General features: G+C 37.4%; 2 protein-coding genes across 2 annotated transcripts in view; one reads left to right on the forward strand and one right to left on the reverse strand.

The window, feature by feature from the left end:
• sts (steroid sulfatase (microsomal), isozyme S) overlaps positions 1 to 3,388 on the forward strand; it is a 64,247-nt gene extending 60,859 nt beyond the window's left edge. Inside the window, exon 11 of the mRNA XM_081362541.1 lies at positions 2,935 to 3,388. The gene's annotated coding sequence lies outside the window, so the exon portion shown is untranslated. The remainder of the gene's footprint in view (positions 1 to 2,934) is intronic.
• Positions 3,389 to 4,814: 1,426 nt separating this feature from the next.
• On the reverse strand, positions 4,815 to 14,464 carry pnpla4 (patatin-like phospholipase domain containing 4). The gene is made up of 8 exons (XM_081361067.1): positions 14,327 to 14,464; positions 14,062 to 14,156; positions 13,222 to 13,308; positions 12,343 to 12,437; positions 9,455 to 9,590; positions 8,419 to 8,484; positions 5,431 to 5,583; positions 4,815 to 5,276 (listed from the first exon to the last, which is right to left on the reverse strand). Exons 2-8 carry the CDS (start codon positions 14,152 to 14,154, stop codon positions 5,145 to 5,147), a joined length of 762 nt encoding a protein of 253 aa, XP_081217193.1. The 5' UTR covers positions 14,155 to 14,156; positions 14,327 to 14,464; the 3' UTR covers positions 4,815 to 5,144.
• Between the last annotated feature and the right edge of the window lie 3,699 nt (positions 14,465 to 18,163).

Consider the following 18,163-nt stretch of genomic DNA (forward strand, 5'->3'; position numbering starts at 1 on the left):
TGCTGCGACCACCAAGCAGATCAATAGTTGAGAGGATTTATGTCACTTGCCTGAGTGGTGGATGTAAATCCTCAGAGTCTGAGTAGGTGAAGCATTTCTTGCTCTGGTAATTCAAGCAGTGAAGGAAAAAGGCCTGAAATATGACCGGATGAGCAGTCGCAAAAGGCTGTAACTGTGACAGGCGTGGCCACGTCTAACTCCTCAGAGCCAGATGTGGACAGCTTTGGATCCTTGTTTGGATTGGAAGAATTCACAGAGTGAGCTTCCAAATCCCAAAAAAAGGATCCTCGGAGTTGGTGGATGTAGCAAGAGAAAGGGGGGGACACCCGTCTCAAGCTGATATAAGCGACCGTGCTGCCTCAGCAGACATGGAATCCGAATCTGTTGGCTTCCAACAATGATGAAAACGTGATCATCAAGAAAGAATTATAATTTTTTTCCCTATTGTGACGAATATCCGAGTGAAACGGCTTCTCAAATGAGAAAAAAATGTAGGATTGGGCTTGATTTCGTCCTTTGGGAATTGATTTGATCGTTGGAAATTGGGTGTATTTAAAAAAAATAAAATAATGAAGTGCACAGATAAATCATTTTGTCACGGGATGTTGCAGGCAAGACCGCAGGAGACGAGGAAGATGGATCCATGGGCGCAGACGGAGAGCTAATGGAAACTGTGACGGAGGACAGAGGCGACACCGAGAGAAGGAGGAACCTGCTGCAACCGTTGGGGTGGAGGGACAGAGCACTGTGGACGGCCTGTAAGTGGATGGCCCGTAAGTCCATGGTGGTAGTAAAGTGACAATTGACCAAGGGGGAGCCGTTGGGACGAGGAAACCCGGTGCAGCCGACAGGCCGAAATGGAGCGAAGAGATCAGAGGATGGAAGCGGAGCCACAAGATCCTCTCGCACAGGCGCTGCTGGTGGATGCACGGCCTGCAGCTCGACGTCACAGCAGGAGACAGCGCAGGGCTGTAGACATTCGGTAGCAGCGGAGTTGGAGGACTGGCTGAGTTTTCGCGTGATGGTGGCAGTAAGAACTCAGTTCATTTCGTCTTTAGAGCTGTCTAGAAACAGCGATGATGAAGGTACCGGGTGGGAGTCAATACCTCCGTGTTTAAGTCCTTCAGCCAGTCCTCATTTTCCACGTTAACTACTCCCTCGTCCGCTGATGTCGCTGACCCCTGGTCAGACTCACTATGGAGCTCTACTTCCGGGGCGAGGGTCAGCTCTGTCCTCTTCTCCTCAGACTCTGGCTGATGCGTTGCGGCATGCGGTAGCTCTCTGTCTACGGGGGGATCATTCGATTCTTCTGTGGTTGAAGGTGGTAATTTGGACTCTGGGTCTGGCTGTGTCCTGGATCGGGGAAGGATGCTCTACAGACACCGGATGATGGCTTCCTTCCAATTCAGTCCAGTGGTGTCTGCGAGGTCAACAGGATTGTGGTAATTTGTCCCGATCCAGAACAGTTATTTCAGTGTTTCTTCGTCATAAGAGCAGGTGACGGCAAGACGACAAAAACACTCAGTAAATTCCAAAAAGTTGTGGAACTTTGCGCTCGCTTGGTGGTCGGTCTGGTCACCATTCTGATTGATATTTTTAGTGATACACACTTTAATATTTTTGTCCAGTATCTTTCCTATTGTCTGTTTGATGTTATCTATTGGCTTGTGTAGCATCTAGACCAATCAGACACACAAAAATGATTCCTTATATTTAAAGAATAATCCAGCAAACTCACTCTCCCAACAAAGGTCTATGAAACTTCCCCCAAAACTAAAATCCCAAATGAAGCCAACACACTGGCAGAACCCGGTGTCCTGTTACAGGACACATTAAGACTGAAAAGACTTTTTACGACCCCCAAAAGGAATTTGCAGAGAGTTGTGACTCTCACTTAAAGGCACAATATGTAACTTTTTTGCTTTAAAAATAGCAAAAATCACTATATCTATATTATATATTTTTTTTAGTTGTGTACATTATCCCGACTGTTTCCAAAAACTTTCAAATCAGGAGAAATTTGTAATTTAAGACAATTTGGATCGCAAGCTTCTTGCAGACTATCATTTTTAATAACAATTTCAGTCTCGCGCGAGAACTGCGGTCTTACGCACGCAGGATTTTGCGCTATTTCCTTATCACTTCTCGCGTGTGTTTGGTTGCGAAACGTAGTTTGCGGACCAGACAGAAGTTGTCGGCGATTTTTCCTCCTGAAAGTCATGCAGTGTGAAACCTCCTGTCGCCGATGCATCGTGCAGTGTGAACACACCAGCAACTGAATGTTACCCCAGATAGTCACACAGTGTGAAAAGAACAGTGACCCGACTACTTTGAAAATCGTGCAGTCGTGACGTTGACGACAAGATCCATAATTCTTAGCAAATGTTGCGTCATCAATCTACGCCTTTGTTATTGTAAATAGGTTAGCGCCCCCTAGTGGCGAAAAATGCCATACTGTCCGTTTAATTATTGCTGAGAAGGAGAAATAAACCCTTTTAATCATATATATTCTATATATAACAACTTCAGAAATGTAGAAATGTTTTTATTTTTCCCATCTAATGATTTTTTTTTATGTCGTTTGGCCTATGTATTCATTCAACTCTTTTGGATTAATGTTTCAGACTTGCATACTATGGTTAACCAAAATCATGAGTAGCATGTTTAGTCTCTATAAACTCCAATCTTCGTCCCCCATTTATTAATTTGCATTACATTTTGTACTTCGTGACGCATTAGTATTATACGAATCTTGAAGATTCTTTTGTTAAACACCCAATCAGATTACATGTTCAAAGGCCTGCTTGAACAAAAGGTTAAGAAATTCCCTCCAAAGGGAACAACTTCTTATTGGCCTCACAACCCTCCAGAGGGTGTGACATCTTCACGCTTTAAAAATCACTGATCACAAGATCATGCCTTTTACCCTTATAGTTCCTTGCTGAAATCCTGATGTGAAGATGATGCTGAACTAGAAGTTTTCTAAGGACCCCCAAACTTGTGCCAGACTGTGGCCTTGTCTTTCCATTCACCAAAGATCCTCTGACTACCACTGGTTCTCTCTCATCAAGACAACATCAGCAAAGATCAACTGGAGCATCAACAAATTGCATCAGGACAGTTTAATTCAAATGGGCGATGCAAGTATAAAACTTCTCATTATTGGATACATTAAGTATCATTAACCCCTTTTAAAGAAGGGCGTGTTAGACCTAAACTGATGGTTTGCTCAAGGCTGTTGATCTGCTGAATTTCAAACAATTCTGTAACTTCTTGCTTTCCTGTATTCTGCTTCAGCTCTCTTTCCCTTGGTATACTGTATGTATGTATATGTTAGAGTAGTTTAAGTATTTAGTCTAGTTAATAAAATCTTGTTCATGTTACACGTAAAGATGTCCGTGTTTCAAGCTCATATTTACTAGAGTCCCTAATCATGCAGATTTTGACTACTTGCTCTTAGTAGTACTCTAAGAAAGACATTTCCCATACCCCGGAAATGTACATTTCTTAGAAGTAATAAACAATTAACACTGAGTGTTCACAGGACAAACAGGTTAATTGACATTAAGTTAATTATATTAACTGATCCAAATATTCATAATCAATTATAACAAGTTATGTTTGATTTATTAATATTTCTTTAGAGCTAATTTGCTACACTTGTCAAAAAATTTAACTCTTTGAATTATATTAATATTCTAATGGTTTGAGTACTTGCCATTAATGTCATTCATAAACCATTGATTAAAAAAAATCTCAGAGCTTAACAATGCAAATTAATACAGACTTGATTTGTCAGTAAATAATGCAAATCCCTGAGTCAGGGTTGTCTCCTTAGAGCGTCTTTGTGAGGTGTCAGATTCACTTTGTAACAGGTCTATGTGAAGGCATTCTAATTACATTATTAATGCAGCTATTCAAAGACACATTCCACTGGAGTTAATTGCACAAATAAATTCACACACACTTAGACAAAGTACATTGAAATGGCATATTATTTAACATAACTTTCATTTTAACATTCATTTAAACAATACTTTCATTTAAACAACCATTCACTCTATTGATTACCAGGTAGTTCAAAAACGCTGGTTCAACACTGAGGGCAAAAAAATATGAGGGTCTTATTATAAATAATAGATCAACCCATATGACCATGTGCATCATTTAAAGACTGATGCAAATTACCCATGCTGCCACGGAGCTATACACTGAATAATCAATTTTTATCAAGCTAATGGTGCTCCGCTTATAACATTGCTCTTGCTTCTAATGAAGACCAATTACAATTGATGTAATTTCACATAAGCAGTTCTTATCATCTTTTGACAACACTAACTGCTCTATAAATCAGTAAGTCAATAAAATTGCTTTTTAATTGCAAAAACTTTAATATTTCAAATGATTTGATAACTTGCATAAGCAGTTTATGCCATAGTGTGTGTGTGTGTGTGTGTGTATGTATGTGCCAGCACTCTGTTTCTCTCTACAACCACATCATAAATACCCACAAGCCTTTGCTAATCCCCAAACCTTCCCCAGAGAGACGTTCTCACAGACAGAAAAATGATCAGAACGCTCTCGCGGAATCAAGTGAAAGTAAACCGATAGTTCTGAGAGTTGAGGAGACTCATGGAGTTCAAACGACCTCTCCTGCGGCTTTACTTCAAAGGCTTGTTCTCCAGTGTTGTCCTCAAGGACCTAAAAAAAAAAGCTGCATTGATATGTGCAGCAAGTGTAGGCAAAAGAGCGACTTTTTGGTCTTGGGATTGACTGAGATTTTAAAGGCCATTAAGAACAGATTCCAACAAAAGGAGTTTCAGAAATATTTAAACACTTTGTTTAATCATTCTCAAAGAACACTGTAGTGCTGTCATGGCTCTTCACTGAGAGCAGTGGTTTTAAAGCTGTGCAATAGAAATTTTCTTTTTATAACAATGATCATTCAGCCTCCTGAAATACATGATGCATTTTACTGTGCTTTTCATCTTGAGAATGAAAGTAGATGCCAAGTCAAAGTATGATTATTACACTGAACATAATATTGCACGCCACAAATGAGCTGCTATGAAAATAGTCTTGGTGTCACTATGCCACATTTTAGACATTCAAGGTGTTGAAAGTGCTAGAAAGGAGAAAATCAGTTATTGCATCCATCCATCTTTCTTTAAAAAGTGAACAGCATCCTGGTATCCCTCTTGATCCAGTGCCTTGAGCCTGGGTAACGAGGGAGGAAACAGGGCCTGGTTCAGCCTTATGATGTTATCCTTGGAGAACTAAGGGTGGAAAATGATTGAAATTTCAAAACTTGTCAGGTTATGACATAACAGTTTGGAAGGAGATTTATATTTTAAATGTTTCCAGTTAAGTAGTGCTGTACAACTATACACTAAAAGTAATAAGTAAGGTTTATTAATGCTAAAAACTTACCACAACGCTCATGTTGGCCAATCTGAGGTGAAGCTTACTTATGCCCTTATGTGCTGGGGAAATATCCTGGGGGCCGCTAAATGGTGACACTGTTATTGTGCGTCCCACAGGAAGAACAGGAAGACTGTCTGTGAATCCGCCATCCATCCATTTCTGAGGAAATCAACATTCTTAAATAACATATACACTCTTATGCTCTCTATACACTCTCATTTTTGTGCAAACTGTGATACATTTTTATTTTTCTCTGATAAATAGAAAGTTCAAAACAGTCTTTCTTTGAAATAGAAATCTTTTATTTCTAACATTATTAATCTTCTATAACATTATAAATGTTTTACTGACACTTTTAATCAATTATTTAAATTGATTAAACATTTTAATGATTAATATTTAATTGAACAACATGCATATATGCAAATTAATCACACTGTATAATCAATATTATTTGCTGAGAAAAGCCCAGAAAATAAAGATCATTTAAGACATTGTTGTCAGATAAGCAATAAATGGCTTTAGTAGTCTATATTTCTATTTCATCAAACAAGACTATCGGTGTCCATCAACCTTCAGTAATGAATTTTACAAAGAATTTGCCAATCTGCCATGCAGCTTTTATTACAGTATTTTATTTAATAAGTTCATAACAAATGTAGGTTAATGGGTTTTAAAGGTCATATTCTTTGCTTGTATACAAATTGCCATTGGCTTACATTACAATATTTAGTGTCCCCTTCAATGGAAAGAATGACTGCATTCTTTTCAACCTTTCTGATTTAATAATTCATGCAACAGAGAGTTAAAGGTGTAAACACATTATAAGCTTTGTTTAACCCTCTGATGGTCTTTATTTATGTCTACACTCTAGGTTTTTGGGGTCTCTAGAGACCCCAGACAATAACATTTAATTTTGTAACAAGATAATAGTTTTTTTTTTTTTTTAATGTAATTTTATTCTGTTTGTTGATGTTTTTACTCAACATTTGTGCAGTTTTTGGAGAATTTATGATATTTTTTTAAATTTCTATAAATAAATAAATATTTAAATAGCCTTTTTACAAAACAAACAGCATTTGATGTAAAATTCACTTTATAAAAGACCCAGATTTCTAACTTTCATTCATGGGGATAACATGGATAATTTTAAATGGTTTAATGTAACATTTTTGCCCATTTTTTGGAAAATGCAGTTTTAAAATAAAAAATAATAATTTTAACCACTAGATGGCTATAGAGCTCCAGTATATGCTATTTGCTATTAGACTACCTGAAAGATATCTTTTCACAAGTTGGATTCATATCTAAATATTATAAAATCACAATTATAACAAAAATAAAATATTTTTGTCAAAGTTTAGCATTTTTTTTGTACCAAAAAAAGTTTTTCAATAATGTTACATTATGATTAGAACCAAACCTGAACAAAATGTTACAAAGAGAAATGTCGGAGTCTTAAGATTTTATCATTTATTTCAATCATTTATTTTTAATCTAATTCTAGATTCTAGACACACACAATTGTGTGTGTGTGTGTGTGTGTGTGTGTGTGTGTGTGTGTGTGTGTGTGTGTGTATGTGTGTGTGTGTGTGTCTGAGAGATAAAGAGAGAGAGAGAGTGTGTGAGTAAACATTGTCGATGTGCCAGTGTCACCACACCACTTTATATTTGTAGTGGTTCTGCATTTTGGATGATTTTATTTGACAAATTATAGCCTTACAAATGTTCCTGTGTGTGTGTGTATGCGTGTATGTGTGTGTGTGTGTGTGTGTGTGTGTGTGTGTGTGTGTGTGTGTGTGTTTACATTTTCAATGTGTCAGTGTCACCAATTTATTTTTGTAGTGGTTCTGTATTTTGGATAATTTTATTTGACAAATTATAGCCTTACAAATGTTCCTGTGTGTGTGTGTGTGTGTGTGTGTGTGTGTGTGTGTGTGTGTGTGTGTGTGTGTGTGTGTGCGTGTGTGTGTGTGCGTGTGAGTACACATTGTCGGTGTCAGTGTCACCACTTTATATTTGTGTTGGATCTGCATTTTGGATGATTTTATTTGACAAATTATAGCCTTACAAATGTGTGTGTGTGTGTGTGTGTGTGTGTGTGTGTGTGTGTGTGTGTGTGTGTGTGCACATTTTCAATGTGTCAGTGTCACCAATTTATTTTTGTGGTGGTACTGCATTTTGGATGATTTTATTTTACAAATGATAAGAGAACAGTTTTTATAGTCTCAAAAATGTATTCCTCTATATGTGTGTGTGTGTGTGTGTGTGTGTGTACACGCGTGTTGTGAGCAATATAATTTAGCATTGTGGATGTTTTTTGCATTGGTGGAAGTGTGCCACTTTATTTGTGCCATTTCTGTCGATGTGTTCTGCGTTGTTTCTGATTTTGATGATGAATTTTGTCTATTTTGATTGCGGGGTCTCCAGAGACCCCGAAGACCACGAGTGTCACAATTTTTGTCACGCTAACATAAAAACAGATAGCCTATCATTCCAATTTTTTTTTTTTTTTTTGTAGATCTAGAAAGTGTTGAGAGCTGTAGAAGGTTTCATACCATTTGGACAAAGGGAACATTTTTTGTAATTTGAGTAAAAGTCATTTGCGGTCTCAAAAGACCCCGTAAACCATCAGAGGGTTAAATTGTACTATGACAGCTTTACAAAACATCAATATTCAATTTCTGTATGCCACTTCAAAGATATGAATTTCTGTCTAGAGTCTGTCTTCATTATGTTATTGTACAGTAATACAACTTGATGCTTTCCCATGACACACTTGAACTTCACCAATTCAACTTCATAATTGCTTTGGCTGATAATACCACCACATTTGGCTGCTAATGTAGTTTTGTCAGACCTCTGTCAGTGTAGGGGGCAAGCAGAACTAAATAGTTGGTTTGCTCATTCATCTAAATGAAAACTAAACATCAGCTCTCAGCAGTCACAGACAGTACTGGAGCCAAGAGAGCTGGTCGTGTAAGACACCATTACCTGCCCTCGAAACTCCACTGGCTTCACTCCAGCATAGACCGGCACAAAGCAGCTGGCCAAGAGCACCTTTTAAAACAATACCGTCATAATACATCAATACAATGGACAGAGGAATAGGAGGTTATAAGTCTAAATGATTTATAAGAGTGCCTGTGATAAAGAAAAGAAAAAAATAGTTTTACATGTGTGGGAACTTGCAGTAAAAAATTAAAATAAAATTCTTACACCTTGTATACAGGTACACATCTTATTACTGCCCAAAAAAAGTTGTATACACACTACCATCCAAAACATCTTAGAAAGCCTCTCATTCTCAGCAAATCTGCATTTATTTGATCCAAAATAAAGTTCAAATAGATTTGTTTAGGCCTATTATAAACGGCGGTGGTGCTTAATAGTTTTGTGGAAACCGTGATATATTTTTTTCCAGATTTCATTGATGAATAGTTTTCCAGCATTTTCTTTTTTTTACGAAGTTAGTCTTTATTGTTGCTTATGATCTATATATTGCATGCTTGCTGAATAAAAGTATTATTTGCTTTCTTTCCTTAAATATCTATTTCTTTCATAATTCTTAATTAAGATTTTTTTTCATCATACTGACTCCAAATGTTTTATATAAATATTCTCTCTCTCTCTCTCTCTCTCTCTCTATATATATATATATATATATACTTTTTTTCTAATAAAACGAACATGCTTCAATGTATCACCCTGACATTTTTTTTTTTTTTGTTTATTAATAGTACAAACAAATGAATTGCATCATTGACCCTCAAACAAAAAGAAAAGGATGCCAGAAAAGACAGTTTATATCATTATGTTAGATGGACTACTGAAGTACCAGCGCAATTTGTTCACAATTTCAGATGGGAATGAATTAATGAACTCAGCAGCAATTTTCCACAGCAGTAACTCTGTCAAGTAACGGCACTTATGATGTGTCTAATTGAATAGGCAAGTTCCCTTTGGGTTGTGTGCATCACTCTGGTAGTTGAAAGATAAATCATTGTCCATTGACCTCAGGCATGAATACCTTAATTAGATCTTCCCTTGAGGTGAAGCTGGACACCATGCTGTTCTTGTATGTCTTTGAGTGTGTTATTGAAACATGGAGGCGTTCATTGGCTAACTGGTGGGCATTGGCTGGGAGAATCTCTTCGATGCCCTCCCTAGAGGAAAACCAAAGGACAGATGCTCATTTGTTGTGTTTGCATAATTAACAACCTCAGTGAAATCCATTTTTCCCTCAACATCATATCGTAATTACACAATCTGTTGGCTGAACCACAGAGGTAACGCAGGAGAAATAAGGAAAGAAAAACCCACTCAACGTTCCATTCTAAGGATATTTCATCAAAATGAAGCCTGCTATCCGCTCCAAGCGGTATGTCAAGATTATCAGAAGCCCTCAGAGGTTTGTGCACATCACAGATATTATTCCCTTCAACAGAAAGTGAGAGAAAAAAATTCCACCGTTTCATATGCCAGCCGTATCTGCGATTTCACAAGTAGCACTGAGGAGGTGAGACATTTCTGCATCGGAACGGCACTATCTACAAACCATTCAAACCTCATTCTACTGGAGCCAGGAACAGTTCGTTTTTTGAAGATCTTTACAGCTGTGCGAGGCTATATACATACATACATATATATATATATATATAGAGAGAGAGAGAGAGAGAGAGAGAGAGAGAGACAGACAGACAGACAGACAGACAGATAGATAGATAGATAGATTCCTGTACGTGTGAAACGAATGTGTTTTTGGAAAGCAAGGTCAAGGTATTTCTTTCTCAGTGTCTCTCACATGAATTTACATAAACACTTCTATTTGAAGTTAATAATGGAAAGTTAATATTGGAAATTATGTTTAATACTCACAGAGACCAATCAAACAAAAACACAATGTGGTCTAATCATCCGCTTACATTTGAAACTCTCTTAAGAAAATTACTGCAATAAAGGACATTTTCAACGGAGCTTGTGCATCTTGTTAAAAAGAGATTGTACTCACTGATTAGTGATCTTGGAACTTTTTTACACTGGCACCATTCTTTCATCTCATTTTTTGAAATGTATGGTAATAAAGGGATGACCAACATCATACTAATGTATAGCCTATGCATAGAGAATGCAATGTCATTACAGTCCCTGTTGGAGTAATGGTCAGGTGTCCAAATACTTTAGTCTAAATAGTGTTTAGTTCGAAGGACACTGCTGACAGCAAAGGGAAAAAGTGAATCTTGATGCGACACTTCGTTGGAAGTGGCTAGGGAAATTTACCCACCTGTCATCGTGCATCACACCAGTACTGCAATAAGTTTGACTAAAACAAACACAGTGAAAATAATTAGTCCCAGGTGTGATTTGTATGTGGTTGTTTGTGGGAAATAAAGTGCAAAAGACACAAAAGTTACAATGCAACTATCATGATTACAGTTGCATTTATTTTCATACTGAAACACCCATTTATCATACAGATTAGCACTATTTATATCAATTAAATTAATAAATGTATATTTATTTAAATAGACATGTAGACTACATTAAATGAAAGTATGGGAATTTATACTGCATTTATTTACAGAAGGATATTATGTTATTAGGCTATATCTCAAACTCCTCTAATATGCGTGACTCAAGTGTTGTTTATGTTTGATGACCTTGCAGGGTGTTCAAGATGAATGCATTTTGTCAAGTGAAGTGAACTTCAACAGGTATCCCATTCTCAGAGAGAAGGGAGCCATGAACACTGCGTAGGGACCCTAATGATCAGAATGCAGCATGGAGCTTTCAAGCTTCAAAAAGAATGCAAAAGCACCCAACAAGTACCATAAAAGTGATCTATATGACTTCAGGGCTGTAATCAAAGTCTTTGATAGCTTTGTGTATGAAACAAACCAAAATCGTTATTTAATTCAGTGAACAATTAATAACTGCAAATGGATTATTGAGTCTCAAGAACTAGTTGAGTGCGATTTGTGAATGAATCGTTCAAGTCAATTTTGTGCTCCAGATAAACAGATTGAAAGGGACATACTCAAGCAAAAGGTTAACTAATGTGTATTGTGTGAAAATATAGCTTCATATAAGCTATAATTATATCTACAACTTATGATCCGTTATGGTGTTTTTATCATACTTTTTGACGCTGTAATCCCCAATCTTAATTACATACACTGAACAGTACATTATTAAAAAAAATCTTCTTTGATGTTCCACAGAATAAGGTCATATAATTGTTGGTTATAATGTTGACTAAATGAAAGAATTTTTGTGGGGTGAACTATAGAGAACTTGCTCCTCCAGCTTTTCTTGTCCACCAAATTATTTTTAATGAACTCTAGTTTCTACTTGTATTTCCTTTCTTTCTACACATTCTTAGTTTATATGTTTTATATGATACCTTTGTGAGATTAAATCAGTTTATATAATAATAAGACAGAACGGCACCCGCAATAATGCTTCCACTATAAAAACAATGTGCCTCTTAAAACTGATGCTTCACAGCAACTGAAAAAGTCTCCACAATGTCAATTTGAAGAAATTGGACACCTATTATTTTACAAATGCATTTTATTTAAAACACATAAAACATAAAAGCATAACAACAGTAGCAAATAAAAGAGACTTTTTTTTTAAATATATAACAAGGTGTTTTCAGTGCAGAGTAATTTTGATCCAGCCTCAGTACTATCTATCGCAATATTCTAACACCATTTTGAAATTTAATTTGATTTGAAATGAGGTGAATATAGTTGAGTGAAAGAAACAGCTGAGTAGGATATCTTACCTAGACAGCCTTTCTGATTAAAATTCTGCATGTAGGAAAAAAGGTTGCAAAAAACCCTCTGGGGTTAATTTCAACCTAGTGAATCATTTTAGTTCGATCAAAAAATTATGTCTGAGAGCCGCATTTACCTCAGTTCAAGCATGAAGTCATATCCTGGCGTCACAGCTCCAAATCTCTGACTTCTCACATTACTGGCAAACCTGTAGGTGAATTGCTTACAATGCTGTAAGAAAACACAAAGTCAGAACATACAGGTAAAGAGCTCAGTCAGTTACATGCTTGAGCCTTGGTGATGCAACTGTGAGAAATCTGTGGCTTCTACAGATCTGTTGGCTTGACAGGGAGCACATCAATCACTTTCAAGTCTAAACAGGTCAGTCGGTTTTCCCAAGCACAATGAGGGACACTGCTGATATGCAGTCCATTTTGAGCTCTGTTACTTAAAAAATAAAATAAAATAAAAATAATGGATTTGTCTGCGTTTTAGTTTCTCAAAAGGGTACAGCAGACATTCAGATATATACTTTAGTGAAGCTCAGGCACTTAAACCTCATTAAATATATAGCTTAATTATTTAAATGATGAAGAACAATGCTATGAATTTTTTTGTAGTATAGTGATGCATGTAATTGTATACCACAAAACATCAGAGAATTCATAAAATCTATTGCCAATACTTCTTTGTGCCTTTCATAATTGAAGTGTGTTTTTTTTTCTTGCCAAAAATAATGTCACTTCCTCGTTTCAGGATGTCATTAAAGAACTGGCTTAATACAGAAGAAAAATAAATGTTTTGTTTAAAATATTGAAAGGGGAAATAAGACAAGCTGGAATATTTCTAAATGTATTCAAAATGTTTTCATGTTTGAAGTTGTGCATGCAACTCTTTTAGTAAAATAGGCAACATTTTTAAATGAACGCTGGCACTCCATTTTTAACACATTTTACTAGTTTGTTGACCAGAATACCGTTGTAACATGTTCTGGGTTGTAGCTGAATATCTTTACCTGTAGTTTATCAGGAGCAGTGATCATCACAGTGGCCACTAAAGCACCAGCTGAAGCTCCAGCGCAGGCTTTTAAAGAGGACAGCAGCTTATCCAGTGTTGCCAACTATTTTCAAAGGAAAGTAGCTAATGCCTCCCCGAAAAGTAGCTAAATGTCGCTAGATGACGTCATGCGTCAATTAGCATATTCATGACGTCATCGCGGCGTACTTGCGTTCTGCCTGCCTAATGTTTTTTCTCATTAAAATCATGCGCACATACTGTATTTTAATATAATATAATATAATATAATATAATATAATATAATATAATATAATATAGCCGAAAGTCCAATAAAGCTGTTCTCATTTACTATATTTTTTTTGTCAGACAATAGAACGAGTAGCTATTGAATGATTATGTGTAAAATTATCTGAATTGAGAGAGTTCGGGAACTGGGTGAACTAAAGCACTGTGATAGTGAGTATTACAAGTAATAAGCACAAGAAAAGAAAGGAAAATAAAACGGTCAATTAATATCTAAATTCTTTAAATATAAAAACAAAAGATAAGTGATAAGTCCGTCCGTGGAAACAACACTGCTCATTCAGGTCTGTTAGCTGCCGTGCTGCTGCCCTCAGCCATTCACAGAACAGGGTAGACGCATAGAGAGGTGTGTGACGGCAAGGAGAAAGCAAATCTCGCGCTCGCAGGACTCATGCTGGCAACATTTGGAGGTTACTGAGGTTTGTTCAAAAAGTAGCTAGATTAGTCGCTAGTCGCTTTTTTGAAAAATTGTCGCTAAAGGGGTCTGAAAAGTCGCTAAAAATAGCGACAAAGGCGCTAAGTTGGCAACACTGAGCTTATCTCCGTGTCTCAGTAACGCCTCTGTTACCCCGAGATGATATGCTCCTAAAAACCCAGCCGCAGCAAATGATAAATTCACCACCGTCATACCTGTGTCCAAAAGAAAGAGGCATTTTCATTTTAAAGATTAATATTAAAGTATGTGTGTTGTTTGGTTTGGAGAGTAGGCTACTGATAAGAGATAGCTGCTACACATCCATGTGTACCCTTGACCAATCAAAAGAAGGCTAACGTTAGTTGTTTAAAACGATCTTCATTACCTGTCAGATTTGATAAACTAAAGCCATTCAGTAAGGTATCAAAAATATGCACGTAACAAATTATATGCCTACTTAAATCATTCAACGTTACTTATTTTTCACATATCGGACAACAGTACTTTCATAGGACAAGTTTTGTTTGACAACATAACACAGCGCATGCGCACCCAGCTTCCGCGCTTTAAGTTTCAAAATAAAAGTCATTCGTCAAGTAACGTATAATGTATTGTCAGCCGGTCATTTTAAGGCTGATTATGTGAACCACCCCATCGTACTTACATTGGGTATTTTTTTTCACACCAGGGGCTTAATAACGTTTATTTCGTTTGTAATAAATAATCTGCATTTTTGTTGAAATATGATTCATAAACAATAATTAAATATATAAAATTGTAGCGTCTATATAAATATGTAAATAATACAATAGCCTATTCAGGAACTGTATCTTAGAATTACTCAGGGTTGGTAAATATATAGCTATACTGTAAAAAAACAAACAACAAAAAAAAACAGTATAGTTTTGGTGTACAGTATTGGGGTTCGTAGCCTAAGATTTTGAAATATGTTTTTGAAAGAAATTTCTGATACTCACCAAGGCTGCATTTATTTGATCTAGAATTCAGTAAAAACAGTAATATTGTGAAACATTGCCATTTAAAATAACTGTTTTCTATTTTAATATATTTTAAAAAGGCAAAACTTCAGTAGTCAGTGTCACATGACACTTGCTGTTTGAGTTTCTATGATTAATAATAAAAAAATCAATATACTGATCCCAAAGTTTTTCACACAAGCACAAATTACACATTTTATTTGTTCATCGTTCTCTCATTTGAAAAGTTTGTTTTTGTCTGAATTTTACATCTGAATTTTGAACAATATCTCTGTAAAAATAAAAAAATAAAAAACTTCTGTCAAACTTGCATTGTCACTCTGTTAGGACACCTGCATAAGAAAAAAAAAAAAAAAAAAAGGAACCCAAGTACGATAAGACCTAAACAGCCTTCACCAACATTAGAGCAGAGAACATTTAGATTGAGTGACTAGCATTAATTCATGACTACAAATTACTCCAGTGTCTCTCCCAGCCTTGCAATAAACATATGTAGTGGTGTATTATGTAGTGCAACCCCTGAGATAAAGACATCCCATTAGTTATTAAGAAGCATAACCTTGGCAGAGATTGAGAGGGCCTTTGTGGTTTAATTGTTCTTGCTCTGACTTGATTACCTCTTCATTGCTCAAAATCACTACACAGCATGCTAGGTGAGGGTGTGTGTGTTGGTATACGTTCATTGTCAGCCCGTGTTCTAAATATCCAAGGCCTTGTCCCAGATGCCGCACCTAATGTGGACTTTTGATCTTGTGGCCTTCGACGCATGTGCTCTTCAACTCCACAATGCACAGGGTGTTTTATTTGCATTTTAGATTTCAGAATGTTGCTTGTGAGCTGTGTTGTGGAAGCTGCTTTGAAAAAGTAATTTGAAATCGATTGTCGAGTTCACACGCATAGGTTTAGTTACCTATGATCACGCCCCCACCCTGGACAATCGACTACTATGGACTTCGACCGAAAACAGGAAGAAAATACAGGTATGTGCGCTGGCTGAAATAACATCATTTTTATTCATATCTTTCACATCTACTGCAGTCAGATTCACCCGTGATCACTCAGAAGGAATCACTCACATTAGCTGTGCACTTGTAATTACACATCAAGGATCTTAAGAGGCTAAAAGCAGGTTTAATACTTGCCCCATTGAAGTCAACAGGGCGCAAATTTTAAAAAGAGGATAACACGGTGTAGGCAACAACGATTTTTGTCGTTGTTCTCTGTACTGACAGCACTCCAAATTTACAAAAAAATGAGCTCAATGTTAAAATTGAACGGAGTTCTCCTTTAATAAAGAAAACTACAATGTTAATAATAAACCAGCTTGCAGAAAGTGGTTTACATAATTTAACATTAACTACACAGAAATTGTAAGAATGTTTAACCAAACACCCACTGCAAATGTATTACAGCCAAGTGTGTTATTGTATAGGGGTCAGATCAAGACACTGAGAAGCTTATTAAGCTTAGAGGAGCAAATGGCAGCCTGTTTACTGGCTGGAAAAATTCTGCCAAACTGGCCTGGGAGTGAGTATTCCTATCAGAAATGTTACATTTTTTTAGCCACATTTGCAGGCTTTTCTGTTATTTTGAAGTATTATGTCTGTTATTCACTGTCACACATAAAACAAGTAATTGTTTTGGAAATAACTGTCACGTAGGGGTTGTATATAAACACACAACGAAGAAGATGAATCACAAATAAAGTCTTTATTAGATAATCCATAAGACATACACAGAGGAAGGCAGGAACATAGCACAACATGTATACACTGACAAGATCGGAAAAAGGACTGAAAGACCCAGGGAGTATATACAAGAACTAATGAGATAAGTGATAAACAGGGCACAGTTGAATGACATTGGTAATTAGACAGACTGGGGAAAACTAGGTCACAGGGACTGAACCAAAAACACACAAGACAGAGCATACATGTAACAGTTCGCCCCCCTCCCGGAAAGGCGCGTCCTTACTCCGTATAAATGGAACTGCGGAGGGTGGGGGCTCTGGAGGAAGGCGAGGAGCAGAGGAAGGGCAAAACAAAAACAAGTCCAAAGAATTAGTCCATGGGGGAGTGGAGGGTGGGAGGAGCCAGGGGACAGCCAGGAGCAGAAGGGGCCTGATGATGCCACAGTCAGCATGATGTACCGGCATTGCGTTGCAGGAGGAAGGAGCCATAGATGAAGCTTGGTCGATGGAACCAGGGGTATGAACTTCTGCGACGAATCCGGCCATGATGAGAACCAGTGTGGCCTCATCATACTACGGCCTCTGTGGCTGTAGGCGGAGACAGGGGATCCTCTCGCCAAGGCGATGCTGGAAGCCCAGCAGCGAATACGCAGTGCTGCACAGGGACAGCTGTGGATGAGCAAAGGGGCAAATAGGAACCAGAGGAGTAAGGGCTGAAGAAATATGCTGGTAAAATAGAGGAGGTGGGAGAGGGAGGCTGGTCGGGCAATCTGAAGACACAGAGGGCACTGGAGATACTTGGGGCACAGGATATACAGGGGTGATAGCACTAGACATTTTCAACTGCTGTACACTTTGAAATTATATTGTACAAGTACAGTTTTACAAATTGTAACAGTGTTCTGTTCTTTCAAACCTTATTTGGGAGCCCCATAACCCTCCAACTGGCACTGGGACAAACCAGGGGGAACCCAGTGCCTGCACATGGAAGTGGTTTGCTTTGATGCATTCCACTATTGGAGCAAGGGCCAGCATTACTCCCCACCAAATTCAACTAACCAGCCGGTGCCATCCTCTTACATACCAGCAGTGTCGGGAACGTTACTTTAAAAAAGTAATTAGTTATAGTTACTCACTACTTGTTCCAAAAAGTAACTGAGTTAGTAACTTAATTACTCTATAATAAAAGTAACTCGTTACCAGGGAAAGTATCTATTTGCGTTACTGTTAAAAAAAAAGTTGGAATTTGGAAACACTTTGCAGTTTGAATGTCCTGTATAAACAAAATTACTGAGTATGTTTTTATGTTTTCACTGTTCGATCGCGTCCGCCCCTCACACACACACACACACACAAATGTAAACACTTTGCGACTTTTCGATCGCGCCTGCGCCTCTCTCCCTCTCTCTCTCCCTCTCCCTCTCACACAAACACACACAACACATTCCAGCATTCCAATCTTTACATCGCAGCCTGCTCCAGAGCCATGTTCAGAGCTAAGGCGGGGATACAAAGAACTCGCGTATCTAACAGT

Source organism: Scardinius erythrophthalmus (assembly GCF_964197995.2).
Source record: "Scardinius erythrophthalmus genome assembly, chromosome: 3".
NCBI lineage: Eukaryota > Metazoa > Chordata > Actinopteri > Cypriniformes > Leuciscidae > Scardinius > Scardinius erythrophthalmus.